The sequence below is a fragment of the Scaptodrosophila lebanonensis genome, unplaced genomic scaffold (genome assembly GCF_003285725.1).
Source record: "Scaptodrosophila lebanonensis strain 11010-0011.00,11010-0021.00 unplaced genomic scaffold, SlebRS2 tig00000098-arrow-pilon, whole genome shotgun sequence".
Classification (NCBI taxonomy): Eukaryota; Metazoa; Arthropoda; class Insecta; order Diptera; family Drosophilidae; genus Scaptodrosophila; species Scaptodrosophila lebanonensis.
In genome coordinates this window covers 660,933-677,643 of record NW_022060568.1, presented here as the reverse complement: position 1 = coordinate 677,643, position 16,711 = coordinate 660,933, and the positions used below count along the sequence as shown (strand labels likewise).

Sequence of the window (16,711 nt, the reverse complement as noted above, 5' to 3'; positions counted from 1 at the left end):
ATACAAAAAATTTGGAGTGGGGAATAAAATTGTTGTTAACAGCTAATTTTCGATAGTTGTTCCGTTTGAAATTTTTCCTTTAAACATATAACTACTCATGTTTTACAATTATTTAAAGTTTCGTTAGTTGTTGCTGCTTGTCTTTGCTATATTATTGTTAATATAATTACTTTTTTACAGGTGTATTTGTGTGTGGGTGTGTGTGTTTGAGATTGGCTAGGTGTGTTTCAAACAGCATACAGCGCAGATCGGATATAATGTACTAGTAGTTAGTTATAGTTATATTACTTATATACACAAAATGCCATGCCCTGCAACAGTGGTGGCAGAAATTGTGAGCTTTGTACACGCAGCAAAAATATGTACCTATATTGTATGCATAACATGAATTATTATATGTACTTATTAATTGTTTGCTATTATCAATTGCGGGCCGGGCCGTTAGCAAACTTTGTTCGTCTGATAAATGTGAATATATATATATATTTGCATATAACTATATGTATATGCCATTTCATTATATGGTAAATATGTATTTATGTGTGTATTTATATATTTGCAGTGTGTTTGTCTTGTAGTATATGGTTTGATTTCTTTCTTTGCTGATTGCTATATACAATTCTTTGTTGGTTTGTTTTTACAATTAGTTTTGAATTTGTTTAAAGTGCATGCCTATGTGTGTATGTATATACTATATTTCATTATTATACACTCTATTATAACATGATGATTTTTGTGTTTTTCGTTTTTGTTTTCAAATTCTCTGATTTGTTGTTGTTTGACACTTGCAGTTAGTTTGTAATTTGCTGTTCATTTGTTTTATTCTCGTTCTATTATGTGTATACTATAGTTAATTTATAGAGTACAATTGTACGCTAGATGGCCATATATGTATTTATGTATGAGCAGTTGTGTGTGACACACACACACACACACACATCTGCACATACATTAGTGTACATATATGTACATTTCGATTTTTACATATAAACGTGTGTAGAAAAAATCAGTCTAATTTATTAAGGCAACGCGAGAGCTTTACATTCCATCATCATCTTTATCATCGATGATCATCGTCTTCGTCAGCATCATCGTCTTTATAATTGTAATTATCATCGTTGATCAGCAACTTTACTTAACTTTCAATTGTTTGTTTGTTTGTCTCTTATCATTTAAATTCATTTAAATTTTATAATGTTAGTTGTACGGTTACATACATAGTTACATAATTTATTGATAGTATTTTTAAACATTAACAATAGTTTTGGTATGCTTTGTGTTTCGTTTTTGTTTGTTTGTTTGTTTGTTTTGCTTTGTTAGTTTAAATTAATTTTTATAAATTCCTTGTTAAATTGTGAATGAATCTATTGGCTAGGGAAGAAGTATAAAGGACAAATATTTTGTTTTCTCTCTTTTCATTTTCCTTTTTTAAATTAATAATTTAAATTACATATTTTGGATGTACATTCCTTGTTTCAGCTTCTTTGTCTGTTACTAGTTTTAATTTTACATTTATTTATACACTACACATATACATACATATAAATATATATTTATATATATAATATGTGTTATATATTTGCGCTCTTTTTCTCCTTTGTTATACATGAGTACAAGCCATAAATTTGTTAAATACTAAAAAAAATTGAATCTGTATTGTATTTTCGATAGCTTTCCATTTCTCCTCTTGTATATTTGTTGTATTTTATGCATATTAGCTAAATATATTTTTCTTGTATATATTTTTTTTATACATATATATCAATCAATAATTTTTATCTACATTTACATACAGATGTCTAATTATATTTTGTTGTTAGTGAAAAAGCTAATCAAACCGTTATACATTATATTCAAGTATGTATGTATGTTCGAATATGTTTGAGTTTTTTTTTTTTAAAGCGCGCCTATATAACAGAATTTATGTATATACAAACATTTATAAAACATGCGCAGTGGGTTTTAACTTTTAACTTATACAGAAAAAAAAAACATATTAATGATTTAATTTAAAAAAAATAGTAAGCTTGTGGGCAAGGTAGGAAGATGTTGTTTGGATTTATATGTCTATATATATGCATCTGTTGGGTTAGTAGAGTGGGGAATTATTAATTGGAATTACGTTATAGACACACACAGCCCGGAAATTGGAAATATTTGTGGGCTATCTTACCTTCAAAAGCGAAAGCATGGAAAAAGTCGTGAATCTTAAATATGATATTCAAGCTTAGATGTGTGTATGTATGTGTGTGTGTTTGTTGGTGTGGCTGGCAAACAAATGCAGTTGCTAGTTTTTTTCTCTTTGCCTAGATATGGGACCAATCATTACTAAACTGTAGTTCCATTTTCATGATCATGCTCTTCAGTTCGGGACTCGTTCGTTGTTTGTTCATCGCTTGGCGGCACGGCAGTGGAAGCTGATGTGGATCCCGAATCCTGTGACTCAGTTGGCTCTGACAATGTTTGCTCGTCAGGTTGTTTCACTTCCTGCTCCTCGACGGGCTCCAACTCGATGGCATCAGAAATGACAACGCCGGGAATGGCCACCGCCACGGACAGCGACTCCGTCTCGGAGGTGCCAGCCAGTTCAACCTCCTTTATGGACATGGCATCTACATCAGATTTTTCTTCCTCCACTTCTGTCTTAACTTCTGACGTGGTCACAGCTTCCAATTCAATCGTCCTAATTTGCTCATCTGGCTGCTGCTGTGTCGCTATCGCCTCCTCGGTCGCTGCGTCCGGGTCTGTCTGTAGCGCAGCTTCAATTTCCGCTTCGAACAGCATGCCATTGGCCTCCTGCAGGCGTCTGCTCTCATCGAGCTGCGACAGCAGTTCCGGCGGTATCTCGCCCGTGAAGTCGAAACCCTCGAAGGCATCCGCTGAAGCTGTACCCGCTGCCTGCTTCTTTTTGTCTGCAATCAATTTCCACATGTTGAGCAGCGTATTGAAGGATGGGCACAATCCACGTGAAGTTGTCGCCACCGTTGCCGCCGCCGCCGCATCCTCCTCCTCATCTTCAGAGCTGCTGCTACTCACTGCCTGTATTTTGGGTTTGTGCAGTTTGCTGGACTTGCTACTGCTGCCAATTATGGGCGTAAGGCCTGCGAGCTTCAGTTGCATGTTGTACTCATGGAAGTCACGCTGGATGGAGCTGCGCCTGGAAATGACCATCTCCTCGCAGCTGCCCATGATTTGATTGTATTCGCGAAGTCCCAGCTCTTCGACAGGCACATAGTGCTCGCCGATCTCGACAAGGTAGACACAACGATTAATGTGCGAGCGAAAACGGGCATCGGTGTGGTTAGGAACCCAGCAGTGCACCACGTGTCCGACCATGCCGGCACTGGGCTCCCAGTCCTTCCAGGAGAGGCGACCGCCATTGGAACGCATGCGTTCGCTCGGCCATACAACGGCGTCAATGATGTCTAGACAATCGTAGATCTGCAGGAAAGGACAAAAACATTAGCTTGAAAGAAACTGTGGTAGGTTTGTGGTTCACTTACGCCTGTGTCATCAACAATAATGACCTTTTTGAAAATTTCAATGCGCGGCTTGCGCGGCACACTCGTGGACAACACCGTGCTGTCGCTGACCAGAGCGGCAGCTGTCAAACAAATGGGTCCCTTAGTCTTGCGCGGATAGTCGCCCGGTGTGGTGATGATATTACCGATGCCTAGGCTGCCGGAGGAGGAAGAGAGTTTCGTGAATCGTGGACTGCTTGTGTAGCTTAGCTCGCCAACGGGCTCGTTCTCAGTGAGCTCCGCTCCGAGTACCTCTTTAGTTAACACTTCTGAGCCGGCACCCGAACTAGCACCACCACCAACAGCAACACCACCACTGGCAATGGGCAATGTGGCGCGTCGTTCATGATCTCGTCCTCGTGTTGTTGTTGCCTGCAGCTGATTGTTTCGACCACGTGGTCCGCTGCTGCTGGCACGCACCGAGCCCGAGGCCACATCTCTCAGAGCTTCGCCGCGTTCCTGATCCCTCTCGCGGTTCAGCAGACCAGCTATTAGGGTGGTGGAGGTGGGCTTGACGGGCATGACGGCTAAGCCTCCGCGCACGACCGCCAAACTGTCACTCACATAGCTACCACCTAAATTTCCGGCTATGCCCGCCACATTCCCGGACCGCACGCCATAATAGCTGTTGACGGTGAGCGTATTGTAGAGTGGCGCCGAAATGAACACAGGAGCCAGATCCCCAGATTCGCCACCAGCACTGCTACCCGTTCCTGCTACTGCAACACAACCACCGCCAGCACCCCCCATACTGCCTGTGCCGGTGCCGACACCACTGCCGCCGCTGCCGAAATTGCAGGCCCCCAGCTGCATGGAGGCCTCCATGGCCGATCCTGAGCTGCAGCCCTGACGACAGCGTTCGCGGATTCGATGCCACCAGTCCAGCACTGTTTGTCTGATCGTCTCCAGCGTTATGGCGCCACCAATCACCTGGCACAGTTGGGTGTTTGTGTCTGCATACGAGGTAGTCAGCGGGGACACATAGATGGGATAGCCAATGGGTTGGTCACAGCTGGAATTGATGATGTTACGCAGCGCCTGCTTGGCATTCTGAATGCTGCCCCTTTCCGGATTTCGGTTTCGCAGATAGATGAGCTCCTGCTGCTGGCCCGCCCACAGACCACGCACGCACTCCCTATTCAGCTTGATGACCCGAAAGCTTAGGAAGCGCTTGGTCAAACGTATGATACGATACTCATCGGAGCCATCCTCCATGACATGGCGCAGCGCCAACAGATTGGGGGCGCCTCGCAACACCGCACTGCGCCACACGGGATCTGCCTCATGCGAGATTACCAGCTCCTTGGAGCTGGAATCAATGGCATCGTACAGTGCATGAGGATCGAGAAACTCATCCGGATTGGTGATGTGATCCTGCTGAAGTTTGAGGGCCATTTTCACGGCAGGTGCAACCACTGCATGCAACAATTCCATGTCAGCAAAAACCCATTCATCCCGTGGCGAGGTGATACGGAAATCCCCCTTAAATAGAGCATGCAGTCCATGCAGAAAGAATTCCACACCCGTCAGCGAACTATGGGATGCGGTGGCCAAAGAGCGGCGGGCCAACAGACCGAGCGCTAGGCAGAGGGAGACCAATGGCGCATCCTTTGCCACACTGGCCGCCTTTACCTTCTGTGCGGGCTTTTCGCGTCCAGCTGGCGGTTGTGCTGTTACCGTCGCCGTCGCTGCTGCCAAGGCGGCTTCGTTCGCAGCCAACGATGCTGCCGCCGCTGCTGCTGCTGCGCAGGAAGATGTCGTCGTTAGCCGCCCATCGGCACGTGGGGAGTCCTCCTTAAGCAGTTGCTTGACCGTCGTCTTGGACAGTTTAACAAACACGTTTTGCTCCATGTAAGTCACATAACCACCGAGTCCGGGCGCACTCTCTGATGTCTGCCGCGAGATGTTGGCAAAGGATTGGGAGCTGCTCATGTGCTCGGCAGAGGAATCATTTGCCACACCATTCACTGTGCTGCTGCCGCTCATGGTGGCGCTTTTTTGTGGCCGTGCCGATCGTAGTTGTTGCTGAGACTGCGACTTGGCGTGGGGTGTGCTGCTGGCCCCGTGGGTGGACAGATTGGGAGTGCTCTTCGAATCGTTATAGGCACCACCAGTGGCTCCTGCGCTGCTAGCCGCTGGCACATTGTTGCTTGCCATGCCGGATGCTGTGAAATTCCCTGCCTGAGCACTCGTTGTTGTCGTCGTCGCAGCGGCTGTTGTTGTTGATGTTGCTGCTGTTGTTGTTGCTGTGGCAGCTGCTGTTGTTGTTGCTGTTGCCCCGGCAACGCCTACTCCTGATCCCGCAGCTGGTGTAGCTGGCGCTGTCTCTTTGGCGTTCTGACTCTCCTTACGCTTGTCCACACAATAATTAATCCACTTGAGGTACACATAACAGAAGCTGGAGCGCGTTATTCCCACAGCCCGAAAGTCAAAATCCTCATCCAGATTGAAATTGAAAATGGGATCCAGATCTACAAATTGACGGCTCAATGTGTGCTGCAAGGCGTCCTGGATGGGACCCGGTGCCAACCATTGCTCCAGCTTCGGGTTCTTCACAACATAATAGATGATGCTCTGCATCGGAAAAGAGAAACGTTCTAAATTAAAATGTTCGGGAAATGATTCTTGCAAGAAAAGTTTCTTTATAAATTGATTGCCTATTTATTATTTAAGAATGTTGTTGATACAAGAAGTTGTAAATTATTGGAACTAATTTGGGTTTCAAGTTCAAGTGAAAAACCGCCATGAGGCTCTATTCATTGATATATGTATTTTGATTTGAACAGACTAGTAAGACACGAAGGATACGGATCTATTTGGATGTTGTATACATTATGCGCGTTAGCTAATGATGTGTAATATTGTGGTAGTATTACACCACTATTGTGAGTGTTTTCCTCACAATACTATATATGTATGTCCAAAACTCACCTTTATGTAGTATGTAATGAGCACCTTTCGATACTCAAATACCTGCAGTGTAGCACTGGCCAGATTATCTGATATGGAGTAGCCCTCGATCACATACTGAGCAGCGACCACCTGCCAGGCGAGCCAGCGTGTGGAGAACATAGCATTGGCACTAAGCATACGCGGCAAATGTCCTGGATCGCAGCAACAACAACCATCATTGTCCTCCACGTCCTCGGTGATGGCTTCGACCTCGCGCTGTTGGCAGTAAGTGCCCCTAAACTCCAGACCGCGCATCTGAAATGTGCAAAGTCCATTGCCCAGCTCTATGATGTGTACCAGACAGTTCAAAGCGTCCGAAGCGAGCACTAAAATAGAGAAATTCATAAAACTAGAGACGGGAAAGAGAAGAATAGTTTTCAATAGTTACCAAAACAATCGCCCTGATTCACGTTGCCCCAACGGCCCATTAGGAGATCGCCGCACAGGGAATGCTGCAATGAGCGCGTGAGGTGCTCATAGAAAATACTATTCAGGTTATTATCATCGGCGCCTAAATCGCGTTCCAATTGAGAGCTTAGACGTGTATTGGAGTGATCGATACGACGTGTGTTGTAGTCACGCTCCCAGAACTTAATGGGACGCACATATGAGGTGAGGAAAATGGCACTCCCCAGAAAGGGATTCAAAGGTGTGGAGAGCACAGCTGAAATGGCTGCCTGCAGAAAAAGCATGGCGGAGTGAGGGACACTGAAGGGCTGCGCAAAGGCATGAAAAGCTGAACCCCAAGTGATCTGCCAGGGCGCAATGTATGTGACGATAAATTGTAGCTACAAATGAAGATGAATTGTATAATTTAAATATATATACATATACAAATAACGGGACTTACTTTCAAGAGAAAATCGCAGCATTTGCGAAAGGCGAGCGATACGAAGAAATAATCTATGATGAATGTTTCCGTCGCCGTCGAAAAGTCGCGACGAAAAAGCAGAACAGTGAATATGACGATCAAGTATTGGTTCGTTGGATCCGAATAGGCATTGCGCACAACTAAAAGCGAGACAGAATGAAAGAGAGAAATGAGAAAGAGAGACAGAGTTATAAACAAGGAAGATGGAAATATTGGGAAGCTCATCAGGCTCTTCACAGTGTTTTCAAATGATAATGATTCAGTTCTTGGATAAATTTACCCAATATAGAATACAATACTGTAGATCACATCTTAGAGGATTGAAGAGCCCAGTGCTTGACTACTTACATTTCAGCGCGCAGACAGCCACGATGAGTGTTCCCCAAGGCACGCCAAATTTGTCCGCAATCGCCTGCGAGTCAGCGGTCAGTGATGATATTGCCAGGAGTGGGAAGAGGACGTTCCGCTCCAGAACACACAGATATATGTACACCTTCTCGAACCACATGATTTGGGGTGCATTCAGTACCTCGAACTGCCCAAACTCCTTTTGACGTAGTAGCGGTCGTGCGAAGCACAGCCAAGGCATGTGTTTTCGCATCTGAGGCACGGCATAGTGCAACAGGACTCCCAGGACGCCAATAAATGCGTACAGCACAACATTCAGATCGGGCTGAAGCACTGTGAAGACCGTGCTACAGTGGAGACCTAGAACGCAGACGGCCAGCAGCGTCATCACCACAAAATCGTTCTTGAGGCGTGTATTAATCGTCGCTTGAAGTTTCCGGGGCAAGGGATCGGGCAGTTCGCTGCTCTCATTGGCATTGGGATCACCATCACCGTCGGCCGTCGTATGCTCGACACTGAGGACGCCTGCAGGCGTGGCATCTGTGGCTGTGCCACCGCCCGCTGTTAGGGTGGACATGTCACCAGGATTGGTGGTGGATGAGCTGGAGATTTTGTCGTCGGTGTCGTGGGAAAGCAGCTCATTGGCAGTTTTCGTTTCTGTGCCGGTAATGATGGCGCCTGCAACGGCAGTCGTTGTAGCTGTAGTCGCAGCCGCATCATTTCCAGCATCGGTAGCGGCAGTGTTCTCATGACTGGGCGTTTCCACTGACTTGGCATCTTGCTCCTGGGCTGCAACTCTGCGTCCCAATGCTCCCGCTTCTGCTTCTTCTTGTTGCTCATCCCCTTGCAGAAAATCGGAGGTTTCGTTGTTCGCTTGGGTTTCGGCCGCTCCAATCGAAGCAAAGGAACTAGAAGCGGTAATAGCGCGCTTGCTGCTCGATATTGTCTTTGCTAGAGTTTGGCTGCTGCCCAATGAGGAGGCCTTCGACTTGCAGTGCTTGTGCTCCAGCTGCGTTTGGGGGTCGTCCTCCTGTATGGCCAGTTTCTCGAGCGAGCTAAGCTCAATGTGCTCATTACTGTTCGCTGTCGAGCTTATCACATGCTCCTGCCTCTCCTTTCCGCTGGCATGTGTCTGCTGCTCCATTGACTCGCTCTGCTGCTGTTGCTTGGAGCCAGCCTTGAGTGTGCTCGTGGCCAGTTGTTGCCCATTTTGACTAGCCGAATTGGCGCTCAGCTCCTCGTCATCGTCCCGATATGTGCTGACAATGCAAGTCTTGATCAGCCGCCATATATGACTGAAATCGCTGGCCGATCTTGACAAATGATAGCCCAATGGTATGAGCATGGCACAGAAGATCGAGAAGAGTATGTATTGTGTTCCACGATGCTCATCTAGCGCTGCATAGAGAGGACCATAGAGCAGCATAACAGCCAACAGCGATCGCAACAGGCATAGAAAGGAGCCTGCAAAGGTAGCAAAAGGATGTTGAACACCCACAACATATCGCATACATTTCATCATTCGATAGGTAAGTATATTACATATGCTTTTCAAATGGTGCACCATCTAGTTCTATATATAAATATGGTATTTCTATAATCAGTTTTGCTTTAGATTCATACTAATTTCATAAAAAATCGGCTTTCTCTCAAGTGTACGCTCTTTCTTTAAAGGTTTATTTTGAAGACCTCTATACGAAGGAATTGTCACCATGAAATATACATAATTAACTGGCTTTAAACAATATAATCCTTTACAATTCTATTTTGTATCTGCCATGTGAATACGACTTGTGGACTTACCCAGAAGACTGCTGGCGGCATTGCCGCCAAAGACATGCATATCCAGCTGCTCCAGCAGGTACATCAGAAACGTATTGATCTGCGGGCACAGGCCCACGGAGAAGATGAGAGGGAAGCAGAGTAATATATGGTAGGTGGCTTGCAGCAGCAGACTGACAACATCAGCGGGCGCGTACCGCAGACCGAAGAAGACAAAGTCCTTGGGCGGATCCTGCGCATATTCGCTGTCGAGACGCTTGAGTAACAGCAGCAGGCCAGCGCACAAACTAAAGTAGATGGCGCGCGAATAAGCGACCGTCTTATTGAAACCATGAACCGGCGAAGCGGCGTCCGGCTGCACGCTCTTCACCAGCGAATATTGCGCGCCCGCGATCACAGCACAGAAGAGGAACGCGCACAGATCCTTGTAGTAATTGTGCTGCAGGATGGCTGAGCCCAGGAACGCGACCAGTGTACAGAGTGCGCAGGCGAGCAGCACATGCAGCCAGTGTAAGTCGCGATCGAAAAGGGCCAGCAGCTCGAGTCGGTCCATAGCAATCTTGAATTCGTGCTCGTGACCGCACCACTTGAAGCGATATTTGTAGAAGCTCTTGGGCACAGCCGGCTTCTCAGCCGACAGCAGGCAAGCGGGTCGCCAGTAGTCGCAGTAGGGTCCGAAATGTCCGTCAACATTCAGCATTGGTACTCCGGCATTGCTGCCCGGCTGACTGGCCTGATTGCTTGCATTAGTGCCAGGCCCATCGCCAGCACCTGTCAGGCTGCTGCTGGCAGCCTCAATGTGTTGCTGTTGTTGTTGCTGATGGTGCTGGTGCAGTGCCTCCAGTGTGCTAGACATGCTGCGCCCGGCATTACGCTCGTTGCATATCACTTTGATCAGGCCCTGCACAGAGAGGTTCCCACCGCCACTACCAGCAGCACTACCGCCCCCGCCGGTGGCACGCGAATTGAGTGCCGAGTTGGAAGACATAAGCATGCCCAGCGTTGGCGCTTGCGAGGCGGCACTGGCGCTGGCGGACACCGTGCTCGTCGTCATCTGCGATGCACTGTGTACGCTGCTGTCCGCTGTTGGCTCCGATAACTGCTTGGCATCTAGTCGGAGTTTGTCCCGCGACAGAGCGCGCTCGATGTGCACCAAATTCTCCACAGCCGGACAGGTGCCTTGGAGCGCCTGTATAGCGTCCTGATAGAACTGGAAGTGCGCATTGGACATATTTGGGGGCACAATGTTCGGATTGGCTGGTATGGGCGTCCCATCTGTGGAAATTCCCGCAATGGGACGACCGCGGTCATCAACCGCCCCTCCATGCATCAGCCACAGCATTTTGTGAATGTCAGCGGTAAGGCTTTCAGTGAGGCTGATGCTGTGCGTCGAATTCGATGAGGAAGAGGTGCGCGACGCACTGGGCATCATCTTGGATGGCTTGGTGCTTACCAACGCAAACTCATTGGACGCATCCTGTTGTTGTACTGTCCAGCGGCTTGTCGCGTAATCCTGAGCTAGTCGTGAAGCACCTCCAGATCCGGAGCCACCGCGTCTACGATGCAGCTGACTGCCTGAACTGCTGCCATTGCCTAGCTCATCCACTTCGCGGTACTTCACCACTTTAGGTATGGCGCCAAGACTCTTGGTGGCCGTTTTTGAGGTGCTGGGCTGCTCCTCGTCGGGACCGACTACCACGACCTGTTGACCCTGAGGCTCGATGCCGGCCAATAGTTGATCTTTGGAGCTGGCACTGACCTGTTCGCAATCGCTGGACGGACAACCAGAGTCCGCTTCGCTGCGTATGAGTTGACTGCGTCCGCCAGCTGCTGCCGGCGTTGGCTGCATACCTTTGCCTACGCCCTGTGTGCCTTGGATCTCCTCTCGCAGCAACTTATCGGCGGCCACTTCACGTGCCGTCTGCTGCTGACGATTGCGTTCGCTCAGCAGCGGTGAACGCGATCCGGTATTGTTGTCCGTCTCTTCGTCATCGTCATCCACCAGAAATGTGGCGTTCCGTTGCTCTGATACGGTGGCGTTACCAACCTTGCTGGATATGTCGCAGCTCTTAAGCACGTCGTGCAACTGATGGTTCGTATGCTGTATCGCGTTGAGCATGTGCTCCAGGTTGCCGTCAAAGTCTTTGAATACATCGTCATCGTCGTCGGCCAGTATGCCACCCACATCCGATTCGGCACTGTGGTGCGTCCGACTGCAGCCGAGGGCTCGGGTGCGTCGCCGCATTGGTACATCGTCCAACTCATCGTCGTCATCGTCGGCGACATGTACTTCGCATGGCGACATTTTGGGGCCTTCACCAATAGTAGCGCTTGGCTTCTCATCACCTGCTGCTCTGTCCAGCTCGTCGTGCGTCATGTCCAGCGATGTTTTCTCATCTGAGTGCTCTACAATAGGATACACGGGTGGCTCGATGAGCGCCGTTGTAGAGCCGCAGGCGCTGGATGTTCCAAAAATCAGACTACTGCATGTACTGCCCGCCTCCGTATAGCTCTGATCTGACAGACGCGGATAAAGATTCAAATGCTGATTCCGCACTAGGCTTTTGCTGGGCGGAGGCAACGGATTGCGTAGCTGCTGCTGCCCGCTAATGGCCTCGACGCTGTTCGGATGTGGACTCAGATTCGAGACACTAGGTTGCGGGCAAAGCACTTCGAGGGCGGCGCTTTTGATGCGACGCACACCACCTGCCTGATGACCACCCGCAAGCAGGGCAGACTTAAAAGCCTGCGAGCTGTGCTTGTGGTAGCTGGTGGCATTGGAATGTCGACGTCTCTTCATGCCGCCGCCACCGCTGCCACCGCCTACACCACTGGCGGCGCTACTTGCATTGTTGTTATTGGAGGTGGTACCAGACTCGGCTTGTGAGTTTCCTGCTTCCAGCCTGCCGCTGCCAGAGCTTGGCGCTGTTACAGACAGCTGCAGAGCCGACATTGTGCTGGTGGGATCCTTGCGTATGATGGTGCCACTGAGATGGTGATGCAGGTGGTGGTGGTGCGGCACACGAAATTGCTGTTGATGTGGATATTGTTGCTTCTGGTTTTCCAGTTGCTCAATGCCCAGATCTGATTTGGTATAGCTATCATCTTCCAGGTACACATCAGAAGATGAATCTAAAGGAGAACATAAATCATTCATCTATCTGGGCTTCGTAGGTGTTTCGTAGGCTTACCCAATATCCAGGATTGAAGCGCTCGAGAACAAGCGTCTTCATCAACGCCTGAGTTGCGACCCAAACCCAGTTCCATATCCTCTACAGTTCCATATGCGCCAATGCTGAACACACCTCTGGGACTTGGGCGCATCTGATCGCGGTAGGTATGATGATGATGCATTGGCTGAAAGAGCCCACGATTCTGGTGCTTTAGGCGCTCATCGTGCGTTTCAGAGCTGCGATGTCGCTGTAGGCGGGACACACGTGAGCCTGAACCGGACCCTGATATGGGCGCCACTACCACAATGGAGGAGGAATTAGAGCCGGGACCGGGCTCGACGGCATTTGCAGATGGTGGTGTATTTGATGTCGTGGCGATGAAATGTTGCGGTGCATTTGACGTGCGATTTTGCGAGCTGCTGTTCGTACCACTCTTTGCTGGCGGCACATTGTGCACTTGGGAGTGCAGAAACGTCTCGTTACGTACCTGAGCTCCTCCACTCAAAGCCATGGCGATCGTATCCGATTGATTTCGCATCAATTTAGACGCATCCGTCGATGCTGCGGCAGCGGCAGCAGCAGAAGCTGCGTCTAGGCTGCTCTGTCGCTCCAGACGTTGGCGGTGACGTCGACTAATTACTTCGGAGTACTTGCGTGACAGGTGTCCGGTTCGTCCATGAGTGGTCGAAGTCGTTGGCACTACAATGTTGCTATCGCCTCCGCTGCTGCCACCATCTGCGCTGCCCGCACTACTTCCACCGCCTTCGACCAGCTCCGGATAGACAGACAAATATCTGCTAAACATGTCGGCGGATATATTGCTGCTGTTTGCTGCTCCGCTGGTTCCTGCGCTGGCCGAGCGAATAGACTTGCTGACACTTGCCGAGCCTGCTAGCGATTGCTGATCCTGCTGGCTTCCACCGGAGAACACGGAGGGCGCATAGAACATAAGCTCTATGGACTCGGAGCTGTTTTTGCGATGCACGTCTACTTTGAGATCTGCAAGGAATTATCTTGAATTGTCTGGTGGAAAGAAAGCTCTAAGGAAGGAAACTTACCAATGATGCTGTTCCCATTGTCAATAGACATGATACTGTTTTCTTCGCTGGCCTCATTGATGGCCTGTTCAACGGACATACGTGAGCCGCCGGCACCCATAACTTTCATCTCAATTCCGCCTTCGTCATCGCTACAATATGGTACAGACATGTTCGTGACTTTTATTGCCTTTATCTTTTTGTTCTTACCGTGGTTCCGTCTCCTTAGTAACCTTAAAGAATTGACTCTTCAGATTCACTTCGGACATGGTCTGTGCGCGATCGTAGAGGCGATGCAGGGCTAGATTGATCAGTTTCACTAGCAATATGGTGCAGCTGGTCAGCACGCAATAAACGCACCATGTTAGCCACGTGCTCGGAAAGTACTTTAAGCGAAAAATGAAAAAATGTTTGTTACATCTTAATATATTATAATAATTAAATGGGAAGTGAAATGCCGATGCCAATGCCTTACCAAGTACGCGACAAATGGTGAGCAGAGCAAGTAGAGCCATAGATAGAGATGCACCACATTGCAGAAGACACCCTGATGCGGATCATAAAAATAGCCGCCGGTCAGTGAGGCCCACACGCCTTGGCGCAGTATCTCCAAGGTCTGTGAACCCATGGTGGCCTATCCAGCATTGCTATTGCACCCCCGTCCAACAACGAGAGGAAGCAGCAGCGATGGCGAACAGCAGTAGCAGTTGTAGGGGTGCAGCTAATGCTGCAACCTAATCCAATGGCTGAGTGATTGAAATGACGGCGCCGAAGTCGATGCTAGCTGTAATGTTGCTGCTGGTCCGACCGTCGCCGTGGACTTTGTTTATTAGCTGTAATTATAACGCTAGCTTCAAATTTACCCTGAGCTACTTGGAATTTCGTTTATTTATGTTTCGGTGAATAAGTTGGAGTGTGGGTGAGCAAAACAAACGACGAGGGCCATATGCGGTGGGCGGACGTTTGTTCGGTCGAGGCGCAGGGCAGGAAAGTGCAATTGTGTGATTGTGTTGTTGCCTTGGAGAAAGCGAATGCGAATCGAAATTTAAAAACGGCGAGTGCGACAGGCGGGCAGGAGGAGCGTAGCGGACGAAAGGCAGACAGCCTGGTAGGCCGAATAGTCAACCACGAAGCGTTGCTAGCGGAATAGGTGCTGGAATTTGCAAGTGTAATGCAAATTTCATGCACTTCGCGTTTGCGTTTTAAATTCACATCGATTGTTGCCCCCGTCGTCGTTGTTGTCGTGGATGCGCCGCAATTTAAACGATTTCTCTGTGTTTTGGCAATTGGTTGCGTTTGCAAAATTAACACCACTATATGCTGCCCGGTTTGTCATTATCATATCAGGACATGATCGGCCAATGAAACTTTTCTTTATTATACTTTTTCTTATTATTAATTCTTTTTGCAAAGTATCGCACACTCACTCCCTTTGCTCGTTCATATGTCTTTTCTTTTATTTTGCCTTCTGCTTCTTCTTCCGCATTGCCAACGAGTAATTCATCGTCGCTATGCGAAGTTATCGCACAGGCTACCTCGACCAATGTTATCGATTGCGCGGAGTCAACAACTAATTAATTTCAAATGGAAATTCAAAATAGACCGTTCAGGTGGGATACTTTGTTAGATATCACTTTAAAGACCTGTTTATACCTATAAAATATATTTTCACCAGTGTAAATTCCAGATATCTTACTTATAACAATAGAATTACAATTATTAAAAAAAAGTAATAAAAAAAATATTACCACCAAGCTACATACTCGTATATCTGAAGAAAAAACCCACTTATAGCTACAAAATCACAAAGTCAAAAGCAGATTTAACCACAGAGCTCTCGGCCAGGTTTTTGGTTTAAGGTAGATCAGTCTAAGTCAGCGTCGTTGGCGCCACACTCAGTGCATGCCTGGCATAGTCAGCGCTCCTCGCTGCCACTCCCATCGCCATGGCCGCCGATGAAGTCATCCTTGTGCTCATAATTGTGATGGTGATGAATGTGCTCCTCCTCCTGCTCGATCTCCTGTACGGGATGGTGGTGCTCGTGCTTGTCGTGATGATGTATGTGCTCCTTTGTGGTCTGAATTTGTATGGGACGATGCTCCTCGTGAATGATTTTCTTCTCCTCCTTCAGGACAATCGGCTTGTGGTGGTGATGTATATGCTTGATCACAGTGTGAATGTGTTTCTCGATCTTTTTGTGTACAGGCACGTGTATGACGATCTTCTTTTTCTTCTGGTGACTACTGCTGTAATTATTGATAGTGAATATATAGTTTTTTATTATAACAATTCAAAACGTACCCGGCATTTGTCTCCTGCACACATACGAAGAGAAACACTAACACGATGGCGATCGAGAGCCTGAGCAACTGCGTGTGGAAAAAAGATATTGTCAGCAACAATTTGTTTTAAGAGAATATCGAAAAAGTTTTTTAATATTTTCACAATTTTCGCAATGATCAAAGCATTATTACACTGAACATACTTATAATATAATAGTCGTACACTAGATATAATTTATTATTTTCTGTCATCTCACCACACTTCGATTGTCCATATTGATAATTGGACGAGGCGATGAAAATTGAAAAAAAAAGACTTGGCTAGTGGGCCTGCTAGGTTGATGGCTCGAGCTGAAATGATTGCTGGCACAGTGCAGCCAAATATTTTTATATGACGAAGCCCATAATCACAACACACTAGGCTGGAATGTACAATTTTCTTTCTTGTTTCGCTTTTTGAGGTATGCGAATGCGACGGCGCGTTTCGCGTTTGCTCGCCCGATTTGCTTCCGTACGAGTCGGGAGCGCACGCGCCGCTCCAAAACCTACAATTTGTAATGCATGTGTATATTGTACATACATCTAAATACTTGTATTTGTATGTGTGGGTATTTTATAATGCCTCCTAAAATAAGGAGTCGCAGCAGAAATCAAATCAATTCGGTATCATCTTTGTCTGCTTGTGGGTGTTTTGTTGCGTTCCCAGGTTTCTTTCGTTAACTGTATTATCACGATCGTGTAGCAC

The 16,711-nt window shown here is 47.6% G+C and overlaps 2 protein-coding genes across 3 annotated transcripts; both read right to left on the bottom strand.

Moving 5' to 3' along the window:
- Nucleotides 1-1,894: 1,894 nt before the first annotated feature.
- On the bottom strand, nt 1,895-15,070 carry LOC115628058 (protein pecanex). The gene is made up of 12 exons (XM_030524019.1): nt 14,160-15,070; nt 13,895-14,070; nt 13,706-13,836; nt 12,666-13,646; nt 9,496-12,606; nt 7,693-9,156; nt 7,324-7,484; nt 6,862-7,261; nt 6,453-6,799; nt 5,303-6,095; nt 3,504-5,191; nt 1,895-3,441 (listed from the first exon to the last, which is right to left on the bottom strand). The coding sequence occupies exons 1-12, from the start codon at nt 14,310-14,312 to the stop codon at nt 2,329-2,331; spliced, it is 10,518 nt and encodes a 3,505-aa protein (XP_030379879.1). The 5' UTR covers nt 14,313-15,070; the 3' UTR covers nt 1,895-2,328.
- Nucleotides 15,071-15,599: 529 nt separating this feature from the next.
- Nucleotides 15,600-16,241, bottom strand: LOC115628008 (histidine-rich glycoprotein). Of its 2 annotated transcripts, XM_030523931.1 has the most exons (3): nt 16,224-16,241; nt 15,986-16,053; nt 15,600-15,927 (listed from the first exon to the last, which is right to left on the bottom strand). In XM_030523931.1, exons 1-3 carry the CDS (start codon nt 16,239-16,241, stop codon nt 15,600-15,602), a joined length of 414 nt encoding a protein of 137 aa, XP_030379791.1. The 2 variants fall into 2 exon arrangements, 1 of the variants encoding a protein (XP_030379791.1); XR_003995728.1 differs by lacking the exon at nt 16,224-16,241 and having other exon boundaries at nt 15,823-15,930; nt 15,986-16,028.
- Between the last annotated feature and the right edge of the window lie 470 nt (nt 16,242-16,711).

Excerpts from the sequence above, each read along its gene's own strand:
- LOC115628008 (XM_030523931.1), bottom strand. Across the intron at positions 15,928-15,985 it reads GTGCAGGAGACAAATGCCGG|TAGTCACCAGAAGAAAAAGA; the intron begins GTACGTTTTGAA and ends TAATTACAGCAG.
- LOC115628058 (XM_030524019.1), bottom strand. The coding sequence starts at position 14,312 with ATGGGTTCACAGACCTTGGAGATACTGCGCCAAGGCGTGTGGGCCTCA. Across the intron at positions 9,157-9,495 it reads TGCCGCCAGCAGTCTTCTGG|GCTCCTTTCTATGCCTGTTG; the intron begins GTAAGTCCACAA and ends CTACCTTTGCAG. Across the intron at positions 6,096-6,452 it reads TCATTACATACTACATAAAG|AGCATCATCTATTATGTTGT; the intron begins GTGAGTTTTGGA and ends TTTCCGATGCAG.